At 32.9% G+C, this 13,373-nt stretch overlaps 1 protein-coding gene across 1 annotated transcript; it reads left to right on the top strand.

The window, feature by feature from the left end:
* The first annotated feature begins 1,336 nt into the window (after positions 1-1,336).
* LOC132744028 (uncharacterized) lies at positions 1,337-12,871 on the top strand. Its single transcript, XM_060732638.1, has 15 exons — positions 1,337-1,399; positions 2,039-2,216; positions 2,562-2,625; positions 3,464-3,608; positions 4,235-4,350; positions 5,699-5,848; positions 6,723-6,753; positions 7,449-7,553; positions 8,176-8,199; positions 8,463-8,555; positions 8,919-9,019; positions 9,825-9,939; positions 10,930-11,103; positions 12,102-12,268; positions 12,703-12,871. The coding sequence occupies exons 1-15, from the start codon at positions 1,369-1,371 to the stop codon at positions 12,802-12,804; spliced, it is 1,596 nt and encodes a 531-aa protein (XP_060588621.1). The 5' UTR covers positions 1,337-1,368; the 3' UTR covers positions 12,805-12,871.
* The last annotated feature ends 502 nt before the right edge of the window (positions 12,872-13,373 follow it).

The raw sequence follows: 13,373 nt of genomic DNA, 5'->3' as shown, positions 1-13,373 counted from the left end.
TCGACTGTTTTACTGTTTCTTAAACCAAACAAATGAACAGTAGAAACAATATTTACAAAGAAAATTAAAAAAAGAAGAGTTTTTCCTATTTTTAAATCTAATATGTCTGTCTAGTCACACTTGTTGTTTGGTCCAAGTATGAATCCTTTTCATAAATAAATGACATAGTCAAAATTCAATCATTAGACGGTCAAGGTCATTTAAAGGTCAAGGTCATGTTTAAATTATTCCAAATATCTGTTTTGTTTTATCCACATATGAATCAAGTCAGTACATAAGTAAACAATTATGACAACTTAACCAAAATTCAACACTTTGAACTTGACGGTCATTATCATTTAAAACTAAAGGTCAAGGTCAGTTTAACCTTTCCTAAAACGTTGTTGTCCAAGTATGAAAATAATCCATTGATTAATTACAAAGTTACAGCCAATTATAGCAATAAGCAGTGAAAATAAAATAAAGACGACCTTCAAGACCAAACATGAGTCAAGGTCAATTTGATATAAATGAAGGTCCTGACCTAAAAGATGTATCTTAATATAAAATCATTCCATTAATGTATAACGAAGTTATAGCCAGTTACAGAAAAAAAGAAAATAATTTTATTTATTTGATATTGACAGTCAATGTCAATTTAAGGTCAAAGTCACATCTTAATTATTCAATATGTTTTTTTGTAGCAAGTCTTATTTTGTTAATTCAAATCCTTATTTAAATAACAAAATTATGAGAATTTAACCAAATTGCAATAATTTGACATTGACCGTGAAGGTCATTAAAGCTCAAAGTCAAGGTCAGTTTAACCTTTTAAAAGGTCTGTCAAAAATATTGTTTTGTCAAAGTATGAAGATTATTCATTTATTGATTACCAAAATCGATGAAAATTCAATAATTAATCCTTCAAAGTAAATGACATAAAAGAGCCAAGGTCAATTTGAGTTTGATATACATAAAGGTCTTATTTTAAAAAAATATTCTTTCATAATAAATATGAAGTCAATCCATTCAATAATAACAAAGTTATAGCCAGTTACAGTAAAAAAAAAAATGACATTCATATATTTAAATTGAAGGTCAGTAATAAGTGAAGGTCAATGTCTGTCAAGTCAGCTTGAAGGTCTATCCTTAGAGATAATTATGTTCAAGTTTGAAAACAGTCCATTCAAAAACAACAAAGTTATAGCTACTAATAGCAAAAATCAGAAAAAAATGAAATAAAAAATAAATACGAAGTGGCGTTAATGGACCACCATAGAAAATAGTCGTAAAAAATAACCAATTTTAAACTCTAGCTATTAAAATAAATCAAAACTAATTTGCTTATTTGTTTCCGAGGAAGATAAATGTAATATAATATATGGCACGATGGCAAGATTATTAGAAATCTTTGCATTTTGTAAGTAAATATTTATTATTTTCTATTAAGTTTTGCCTTTTTTTATCTTACTAATTATTAGCAATTTAAGTGATATTTATTCAATCTTTATTTTATTGTTATTTTTTATTTTTTCGAATTATGCATTTCTTGTTCCTGAATGACTTTGTATCGTGTTTATCAAAAAATATAAAAATGATAATAATAATGAAGATAATGATGAAAATGATGATGAAGATGATGATAATGATTATAAATATGTAGAAATGATAATGATGTTGATGATAAAAAGTGTTAAAATGATAAAAATAATCATGACAGTAACATTAATAATAATAATAATAATAATAACAATAATATGCTTTAACTATTTCTTATTATGCGTGCATTTGAGTTTATTCATACTCGCCACTGGTTTCCCAATGTCCTCCAGAAAAGTACGAGTATTAGTCATTCTATATTTTTGAGGATAGTGCAAGATACAGATACAGAAAGATGCCCCGATTCCAGAAGCTTCTCCTGGTTCTTTAGCGTGCCAAATGTTTAAGCACCCATACATGGGACCTTGATTTAAAGTCTCATCCGAAAGACTGATTAGTAATGTTAGTTGGCCAGCCCGGGATTCGAATAACTTATTACTTCAATTTTTAACCATTTTAGGTATTATATGGACATTATGTTTTTCACAAGAATTGTCAGAACACATGAAAGGAGGCCGCCCTGCAAGAAAAGGAGATTTCAGTTTTACAGTGAGAATTATGAAGAAGAAAGAATTTATTTGTAGCGGCATTCTGATAGCACGTGATTGGATTTTAACGGGAAAAGATTGTATAGAGAGGTAAATGAAATGGCTGAGCTCTTAGCTTTATAAAACAAACATAAATTTAAAAAAAAGACTTTGGCCACGCTTTACTAATTTAAATATAGACGGTAACCTAGAGGTATCGAATTGTTTCCTTATTGTTTATATTTCATCGTCGGCAAATCACATTTCGATTTTCATAAAAAAATGCTTTGAATTTTATATAAACGTTTAAAAAGTTGGAAACTTACACTGTGATTGACATATTTTTTATCCTTCACATTCACATATATGTTTTACCGATGCTCAATTTTGAGATCCATATAGGGTTCCGACCCCGTGATTATTTGCAAAAGAAGTATCAATGCGTTTGTTTTACAGGGATGTTCGCGACTATACAATTCTTTTTAAGCCTGGCGTCGTCCGAAAAGTTAAATATATACAGGTATGTTTTGGGGATAATTTACTTCTTTGTAGGATTTTTGTTTCAACGAAATGTACATGTTTTGATTCTAGCTATACTTTTTCTGTATCTTTTGCACAATATTTTATTTCTTTCAAGGAAGACATAAAAGCACTCCATCTTTCTCTAAACGGACCTTATATAAATATTATTTATAATTATTTATACAGTATTAGACCATGATTGGGGTGGGAATGCCTTAATATCTTTAAATTATTGTCATCAAATCAAATCGATCAATCAATCAACTAACCAATCAATCAATGAATCAATATTAACATATGCATCTATGTTTCTTCCAAAAAAAGAAAACAAAGGAAAAAGGAAATTTATATATTTATTACATATTCGTGGTGGGGCGTCCGTGGCCGAGTGGTTAAGGTCGTTGACTTCAAACCACTTGCCCCTCACCGCTGTGGGTTCGAATCACGACAGGGATTTTGGATTCTTTCATGTGAGCTATCAAGCTAGCTTACAGAACGTCGGTGGTTCTACTCGGGTACCCGTTCGTGTCTGAAATAATGCACGGAAGGCACCCCAGGTCTTCCTCCACCAGTAAAGCTGGAATGTCGCCATATGACCAATACTGTGTCGTTGTGACGCAAAACCCAATCAAACAAACAAAAAACATATCCGTGAGCCTTTGCAAAATTAGTTACAATCAAGTTCAATTAAGTTAAGTCTCCGACTTAAAGTTTCTAGCCCTTCATCGTCAGGGACATTTGGTTTTTCATGTGAGGAAGCTTATCTTAGCTTTAACTGTCTGTTTACTTATAGTTAGATATTTAAAATTGAACATCTATATATCAATTATTAACAGACAGACAATAAGTTTGACGACATTCTGTTGGCAAAGCTGAACAAAAAAGTACATCGCAAGAAGGACAAAGTACGGCCCTTTGATCGTTTTATTTCAAAAGGAGCCGAACCAAAAGCGACAAATTGTAAAGTAGTTGGTTTTTCAGGTAAGTATTTTCTGATCTTATTAACTGTCTTAAACATTAAACGATTCATTTCCCTTGTTGACGTTTATTTCAGCGATATTTCATGTTTTCCTATTAATCATGGTTAACAAAAATCTATTGTCATTTTTCGGAAATTTTTTTATTACTCTTTAATACGAGGGTTGGATTAAACTCCTATTTACATCATAATTGAAAAGTTTGCATTGTGCATTACTTAGATCTACATGGGCTATTTGTTGTTTTTTTCCCTATTTATTGATTCAGACGTCTAGTGTCGTTCTTTTTGTTTTCATCAAAATAGAACCCGAATATAGACATTTCCCCCTATTGAAACAACTATTGAAATAACAATTCCTGATTCCTCCGCAATTTGAAGATTTCGCAAAACAAACTTTTGACATATATGGCTTTTTTGGCTTTATGAAATACTCAAACGATGATTATGTGTAGTACCATCTGAAAAAAAAAAAACAACAACATGTTTTATTACCTTTCTTATTTTCTTTTGATAACGGCACTCACATTCCCCAGATCAAAAGTCTTAAGTTATTGCGAAATGTAAAGAAAAATCAAAGTCGATCATTAAAGTACTGGTAACTGTTAGGTTTGTTAAATGTTTGATAAAGGTGACAAGACCAATTTGAAGGAAGTCGGTGTCAACATCAAATCTAATTCCAAATGCGGCAAATTGGGCAAGGCCGAATCATTTTGCTTTGATGCAACCGATGACAAAATTTGTGCAGTATGTATAACATTTTTCTATTTTTGTTTTCATTGGTTTGAAATGAATGCTATAATCAGTAGTGAAATTGACATTAGGATTATTGTGATATCTATTATTTTATCACGAACTGCATTTTTCCTATTGAAGAAAGAATGACCGAAAGCAGAAAGTGTAAAATCACTGTTTATCTATCTATAAAAGACCTATGACGTTACCATTAAAATGCTACACCACGCTGAATAAAGTACGACAAATAAACTTGGTATCAGGAACGGCAGCATTTATTTGTCGATGTGTACGAGCCGAAATAATATATCCCAAGCGATGATTTTATCGCCTAATAAAATAACTGTTAGTCATTCAAATGCGCAGCATTATATCACTCCAGCTACGCCCTCGTGAAATTTTTCTGCGAATTCATAATATTTTTCTTCAAATCCGAATTCAAAACAGTGATTTTATTTAGTTCTAATAGACACATATTTCAAATATGACAATATATTCATTGCGCCACAATGCTTTAGAATTCGATTCCAGCAGTGACAGCGAATGCGAAGTTTGTTTAAATATGATTGCATTTAGAATATTTTCTTGCTTAATTTTGCCAGAAAAAGCCAGTTTAAAGTTAAGCGATTTTAGTATCAAAATATCAAATTGAGCTGCTGAACAGTAGTACATGCTCCTATGGTTGGCTGGCTTGTTGGGGTGAGGTTTAAGTTGTTAGTTTGTGTCAGAAACGGTTAACAAAAAACGTGTGTGTGGGGGTGCTTTTTGTTTGTCTCAGTAATGGATATGAAATTTGCCATGATTGTATTACCTTGAATGCTACTGTCTGATTACAATTAATGTTCATTCTCCAAATGTTTTGTTTTTATTCCAAAAATATACATAAAAGCATCTTATTTAATTATAAAAGTAGATAGTAAATACACTTTTTTCATACCTACATGTTTGTTTGATTGATTGATTGATTGATTGCATGTTTGTTTGTTGTTATGAAATTATTGTATACGTAAAATGTGATATTCATGTTTTGTTTGTTCATTTTCAAGCAGCTATTACATATGTGAATATAATGTATTGTAGATGATGTACTTTGTACAAGTCTTAATAAAATATCTGTTCTGTTCTGTTCTTAAACTTTCATTTACGTTACAAACTTACTTCTTTTTTCACTTATATCGTATTTTTAATGTTTCAATACATATCTTCAGGCATTATACAAGTCCCTCCCCAGGCTTGCCACTATTATAATAATAAAGAGGTCGGAAAAGTCCTAATAAAACATTGGCATACATGTATAAATTATTCCATTTGATAAGAATTATAAAACTGTAAATATATTATATATATTTCTGTATATAAGGTAGACAATGGATCTCCTATCATCTGCAAAGCAGAGAATTCAAACAATCATCTGTGGTACCTTGTCGGTCTCTCTTCCGTGAAAGCAGGATGCCAAACAAAAAAGGTCAAGGGTATTCGGCTTACTCACTTCAAAAAGTATATTTTGAAGGTAAACAATAAAAATTACTTAGTTATAGTACACTGACTAGCTCTAACTAAAGCTACTGTTCACTTTTGATGTGTTAAAGCTCTATCTACTAGTAATAATACTTTTAATCACATACCCGTGACGATTTTGCAAACCCGTAAAATGGCACTGTACGGCTTTGCATATATTTTGACGTGACGTCATTTGCGTTGTAAACATAGTGTAAAGACGCGCTTTAAATGTTAGCTTTACACTATATGTTCGTCGAAAAAAAATAATTCTTCTGCACTTAAAACAGTCTTTATTTTGGGTACGTGATAAATAGAATATTATATTCGTGAAAGTTCAGTAGTGAATTTATTGAACTCGTTGAATAAAATGATATTTTGCTCGCCAGAGGCATCAAAATATAATTTAACAGTAAATAATTTAACAGTAACCTACACACATTCATTATGCTCTATTACTTAGATATGTATGTAAGATTATAATTATAACGTTTATAACACATGTACATAATTATGGCGGCTGATTTGGAACGCTTTTGTGCGTCGTGCTGTCGCTAGTGTCTTTTGTCTTGTCATCCTGTCGCTAACGATGCATGCCAAACAGCTCGTTGTCGTACGGCGCGTTGTCGCCCTGTCGCTTGGTTTGTAAGCCGATCCTTGGATTTGATCTGAGCAACAATGTGACATGGCGACAACACACCGCACGACAACGTGCCGTTTGGCGTACATCGTCAGCGACATGACGACAAGATGAAAGTCTGACAACACACCGTTTGGCGCTTTGTCGGCCTGTCGCTAGCGACAACACGACGCACAAAAGCGTTCCAAATCAGCCACCATAGATGTAAGGTATTTGCCAACTTTCACAACTAGCCTTTTCATTGTAGATTTTGAAACATAAAGAAAAAAAGGACTTAGGTAATTGTGCTTTTAACCTTTAATTTTCCTTACAATTATATTTCAGCGATCGATCCAATTTATTACATGTTTCTATAGCTATATTTAGAAAATGACGCAGTAATAATAGTGAAAAATTGAAATTCCGTTTCAGTTAAACCGGGTGAGGCATGCGCATACTCAAAATCATCGCTGATCAAACATTCTTAAAGAATATTTTGTTTGGAAACGTTTTGTTTTGTTCATTTTTCACACAATAAATTAATTGGGAGATCTTAATGTTAATATTGTTTAAAATAACATTAATTTTCTATAAAAAAAAGAAGAAAAAAAAACGAAAAAAGAAGAAGAAGAACAACAAACAAACATGAACATGAAATGATACAACAGATATAATTAAATGATTCAAATACGAAAAATGGCATTTGCATTTGTTGCTCATTGTAAAAAAGGTTTGTTTTCAATCAACAATTTGAAATGCAGCAAGTACAGATTATCGCAAAACTAAAATGGAGCAACTACAGATTATAGCAAAACTAGTTATTTAGAGAAAGTTATATCTCATTTTATTTTTTTTACAATTAGAAGATTAAGTGGTTTTATATCAATGGTCAGTTTGCGGTACGTGTATGCCGCCCTTGTTCTGTATTGGTGTCGTAAGACATTATTTTCAACCACATTTAAATTGTCATTTTATCTTTGCGTATTTATTATAGAACTTGGCGAAAAATGTGATTTCGACAGACAATGCCTATCTAAGCGATGTGAGGGCGTTTGTAAGAGGAAATGTATAGAGTCTGATAAAAACGACACATGCCGAGGTATTTGAACTAATCAAGCCAATGTCTTTGGTTTCAAATTTATACACTTTCTTTGAAGTCGTTGGTATCAAGTATTGGCAGGATGGTGCTAGTCTTATGTTCTTCTCATGTCACACAATATTTACGCCAGAGCGGCAGATTTTACTCTGGTGATATGTTCTTAAAATTGTAATTTTATTTGTGAAATTAGATATCATTTATATTTGATCAACGTAGGATAATTGCCTGTTTTAATAGAAATTGTCTTCACATGAGTGCGTTTTTCTAAACGTTATATATCTACATGTGTATTTGTTCTATATTAAAATAGTTACTTTTTGGTATAGTTTTCGACGCCCAATCACTGTCAAGGTAATTTAGTGACTTTCCAACTTTACTGGTAGAAGAAGAAATCAGATGCCGCTTCGTGTATTATTTCAGGCACGAACGAGCACCTGAGTAGAACCATATACATTCCATTAAGAATTTAGTTAATTATTGAGTGCGATTATTAGCCATACTTTTGTTAAAAGCGTATTACAAACGCTTTTCATATCATCAGTGAAATTCTTTTTATAAGGAACGGTTATTGATATGTAATATAATATTGATGTAATATGGTATTTTATTCTTTTTTTTTCAGTGAAAAACTGGGATGGATTGAAAGGTGAATATATCTTGCATTTTCTGCGTGACAAATAATAAATTTTATTATGTTTTGATTCTTTAGAGTTAGAGAACATAAATTGTTTCATATCTAGTTTTGTTTTAAAATCATGACTTTTATGCAGTTTTCAATGTGTTTGATCATAAAGAGTAATATAATTTCTCTCGTACAATATTTGAAATATTCATATTTTTTTTTAATTATTACGTATATGCTTTTGAATTTGCTATTGTCAATCCATTTATTTGTTGGATTTTTTACAGTGACCTGGAATGTATTCGAAAACATGCCGAGGACCCGTTCTGAAGCTCTTGCTCTCAACTGGACTGGACTGACCCCTGGTGCTGGCTGTGACGGTTTGGCTTTCATATTTATCTAAATATTCTAATGCATCATTCTATTAAGCAATTAAATAACCTTATATCACGAGTCAGTCATATTGGATCGAAAACGAGGCTTTTAAATGCACGTGACTAATGACTCGAGATTATGATGAGCATATTTCGTTTCACAGCTTCACAAGTTGATTGTGCGGTGTGTCTGTTATTACTCAATGGGTTTATAGCTGTGACATTTTGGCATACTACAGTAGTATTTTTCCATTAATATTGATGACGGTTAAACCGGAAATGACTCATACCTACCAAAAGTGGAGGTAACTCGTGGTAGACTTTAAAAATCCGGTCTCGCTTTATTTATTTTCTACATTTTTTCCCCAGATAATTCAAAATTTAAAGGCCTACGATACATCAAAGGCAATGACACGGCGGTGATTCTAATTTACGATGTAGCCGGCTACATAGCAGGAATTCAACTTGGGGTAATTTCATTATTTATTAACATTTGAATTAAACAATAAATTTATTAGATAACTAATAATATATAATCAGTTCAATTAAAACAATCGCTTTTGCTTTACCTTTCGACGTTTTTTTTTTAGATAAAGAAGAAATAATAACATGTATGGTAAATAATATTAGTTCATACAAAATTCCATTTGGATTCGCGCGTTGGGTTCCATACAAATGAAGGAGGATGTTATAAATCTGCCTCTTTATGGCATATTAACACTCAGGCCATAGCTTTCGCAGAAGTGGAGTATTCGTCGCAGAAACGGTGGATAAAGTATGGCTCTTTGCTGTAAAAAATAAGGTAAAAATACACCCTCTTGTCAAACTTGACAGAAGTGTTTGCATAAACGGCAATGTATTGCTACGTGTGCTTGTAATAAGATGAAAGAATACATAATTATGTGGGTCCCGTCTCACTAAGTGTTTTCAGTAAAACATTAAAACATAACACAAAATTCAGTCATAAACTTAACGATAATAGCAAACGTCCATTTTTATCCCGCTGTATATTTCCACTCCCAGACCTTTGTATATTTATCCCTGACCGTTGTGTGTTTCCACTCCATGACCGCTGTGTGTTTCCACTCCTTGACCGCTGTGTTTCCACTCCTTGACCGCTGTGTTTCCACTCATTTACCGCTGTGTGTTTCTAGTCTCATGTTAGAAAACTGTCAAAGCTTACGGAAACTCGATGTTTCAACTACAGTGTTCACACGTTTTCAAAATAATGGAATTAAAGCTAGAAAGTTGCGAGAATGTATTTATACATTTCAGTTTCAAGCGGATTTTACACCAAATCCAAACAATTACCCGTTTCCACCACTAAAGGATAATTCAATAATCGAAGATGATGGGTACCAATATTTGACAGCTTACTTTGTTGATCCATGTACGTATTAATTAATCGAGTTAGGTCATTCACAATCGTAACTTTTCGGTATCTTTCGTCAAATTTCGGTAAAGGATGATGGGTAATTGGCGAAATGTTTTGAATAATTCAGGGAATGCAATTTTCAAGTTATGTTATGTTTATTTTGTATCTCCAGTCTTGGAATGCTAATGCGACCTCTGAGCCGAATGCCATATTTACTTATAAATCGACGGCAGACGACATATCTCTTCATTTATGAATTTGGCCCAGTCTATTCAAAGTTTTAGCGGAACATAAATTTAGCTGCCAACATCAGTATAGAGACTAACCAGTCTGCATGGGTTTCGTGTCTCTCTTTTGGTGTCAAATGCTTATAATCAAACACCCTCATACCAATCGGAATGATCGGCTATTATGACCGAGTAAAAGGCCCGAGAAGTTGCAATTGCCCTTTCACAAAATCATTCCATAAGGGGCGTCGCGCTTCGGCGCGGACGCCAATCAGGTCTTTAATGGAATGTCTCTGTGATACAATAAATAATTATTGACAGCGTTAGGTAACATACAAAACGACAAACAATGTAAGAATTGTACATGTAGCTGTATATGAATGTTGTTGGTAAGTGCGAAATTTACATATAGTTACATGTGTTCATATAGCAGATAATAAATTGTTCTATAACAGAATATAAATTTCCAGCAAAATTTGATAAGAATACATGTATCCATATGATACGTTTTCATCAATACGGAAAATGTGCCCATTGTAGACCTATCCACTTTTAGGCACATACTTTTCAAATGCGGATTAATAAATGAATTTTTGTAAACACTGTATTCAGTGTCGCCATAGGAACGGTAGGAACTGCCATCCCTTCAGTAGAGCAATATTCCATACGTCATTGTTCTGATTACACTCAAGCTTTTGTCCTACTTTGATGCCTCCAGAATATATAATTATGTAAAATTGACAAAATTCCGGTTTGTATGGTATATCTTTTTTTACAGCGACTATTTGTAATAAGGGTCGCAGCGCAGCTGAATTTCGCGAAGATGGAACAGGCACAGGCCTGTGGCTACAGAACGGTACGAACCCCATGCTGGACCTACTTGAAGTTCCTTTAACCCAGAATGAAGCAGATAAAAGCCTTTGGACAAAAGGCCTCTGTTTCAAAGTTATGGGTATGGTTCTTTTTTCCTCATTTAAATCTTAGTGTTTTTTGTTAAATTGAAATAAACATATAAGGTTTAATAATGAATATCCTACCATTGTACTACCTGCACTTCAGTTAACGCATTGTGCACGTTTTTTTAGAAAGGTCTACAAAACTATGATACAATGTATAACACAGCTTACCGAGTATAGTCGATATCCGCTAAATTTTGAACTTGTAAACAACCTTTTTATGCTTTACATAAATAAATCTGCAGGGAAATGTGTGTCTTTGAATGAACACATCTGCAGATGTTTCTTAATTAAAAAATTTCACCATTTTTGTGTTTAAATGTTGAATTCTTCTTAAGCCGGTGCTAGGGGCGTGGACGGTAACTTGCACTTTCCAGTAACATCCATGAACAGGCTTAATCAAACCGAGCCTGCAACATTTTCAATTTTGCCGAGTTGATCTTTTTCGGGGGATTCTGTTTTTCTCTATTTTGATGTGTAAATATGTATTAGACTGTGTATTGCATTTTCTTTAAAAGAGAGAACATCGAAACAGGAGGCTATCTGATTTGTACGAGGGGCGTATATGTATACGATTTAACTCTGACACATCCTACTAGTCACGGTCTCAAAAGACTTTCTTCTATTGATATTATATTCTCGATACAAAAGTTTTCTTTTTTTCAAACAATTTTGAAAACAGTTAAATGAAATATCTTTATATTATTGAAATTGATCACCGCATTAAAATAGAGAAAAACAGAATCCCTAAAGAAAGTCCAACACAACAAAATTAAATTTTTGTTGCAGGCTCGGTTTGATTGAGTCTGTTCATGGACGGTACTGGAAAGTGCAAGTTACCGTCCACGCCCCTAGCACCGGCTTAAGCAGAATTTAACATTTAACACGAAAATGGTGAAATTTTGAATTTAGAAACATCCGCAGATGTGTTCATACGGCGGTTATCATGGAACCTTTTTAACTTCTGTTTTCTTTGATTATAATCTTTATACAGGGGTGCATTATTGGTATAACATAGATCTAGCGATGAACTGCAACGACTTTTTCCCGGTATTTTTGCTGTACAATGACGGTGTATTAAATAGCTTTGGGTGGGCACTTGCAATGGACTTGAAACAATATTCGCCATACATTGAACATCCGCAACAGGCTGTTTACGCGGTAAGCTTAAATATTACAACCCAAAAGTTGGGGAAAATAAACCAAAGACAAACAATTAGCACAAAATGATAAAAAAATTAATAATAAATAATTAGAAAATAATAAAAACAGTAACATTAAAGAGAAAACATTAAAGTTATACTATATAGAGGATATTCAAGTTTTTTTTACTGTAAATACAGGATTTTAATATTTCATGAGTGAGGCTAGCCACATATCAAATTTGATAATTTTGATACCACAGGATGAAAATAAATCCTGTATTGATAGTATTTTCTGTTTATTATATACATTTTTCTCTTTTTGACATTACAATTTGAAAGGTTTCCCCTTTTAGTCATAATTATAAATATTGTTGTGGATTAATAAAATCGTAAACTCTGCTCAATGATATTTTATATCTATTTTTAGAAGTCTTTTTGTTTCTATTTTAGTTATTCATGGAAACACCGCCTACCTGTCTGTATAGCCTTGGTAGACTGTCCACCATGCATATCTACCTTACAGATGCACCATCGTTGAACAATAATTGCTAAATTAAAAATATACGTTCATACAGTTTATCGGCAGTAAAACGATATCGATGTATAATGATGGTTAATAAAAAACAACTACACAGGAATGTGTTAATCTTATATCTAACATGTCCAAAACAACCCCCTTTAAAAATAACAAATGCCATTACTTATTCATGTGTCCACGAAGTAATGCACAACGTGCTGAACTTCTTGACAATCTACGTTAGATAACAACAGACAATCTACACTTCATTTCGGCGATGCTCACCTCTCATATGAATAAAAACATCTGAGCCGCGTCACAACAAAACCAACATAGTGGGTTTGCGACCAGCATGGATCCAGACCAGTCTGCGCATCCGCGCAGTCTGATCAGGATCAATGCTGTTCGCTTACCAACCCTATAACAACTAGAGAAACTGATAGCGAACAGCATGGATCCTGATCAGACTGCGCGGATGATCAGGACCACGAGAGAGCAGTCAGAGATAGCTGTTTCCAATGGAACTAAATACTAGTTTTGCAAAATAAGTTTCTTACATTATGGTAACAATTCTGTACTTGATTATGCATGCAGACGCTTTCAT

This window comes from Ruditapes philippinarum, unplaced genomic scaffold, assembly GCF_026571515.1.
Source record: "Ruditapes philippinarum isolate M1 unplaced genomic scaffold, ASM2657151v2 ctg1811_1_1_1_1, whole genome shotgun sequence".
Taxonomy (NCBI): Eukaryota; Metazoa; Mollusca; class Bivalvia; order Venerida; family Veneridae; genus Ruditapes; species Ruditapes philippinarum.
Note: the sequence above shows the minus strand (reverse complement) of the source record. Positions and strands in the feature narration are given on the sequence as shown.

Bases quoted from the DNA above. Each gene is read 5' to 3' on its own strand.
- LOC132744028 (XM_060732638.1), top strand. From the start codon at position 1,369: ATGGCAAGATTATTAGAAATCTTTGCATTTT. The intron at 2,217-2,561 runs GTAAATGAAATG...TTTGTTTTACAG, and splicing joins GGAAAAGATTGTATAGAGAG to GGATGTTCGCGACTATACAA. The intron at 9,940-10,929 runs GTACGTATTAAT...CTTTTTTTACAG, and splicing joins AGCTTACTTTGTTGATCCAT to CGACTATTTGTAATAAGGGT.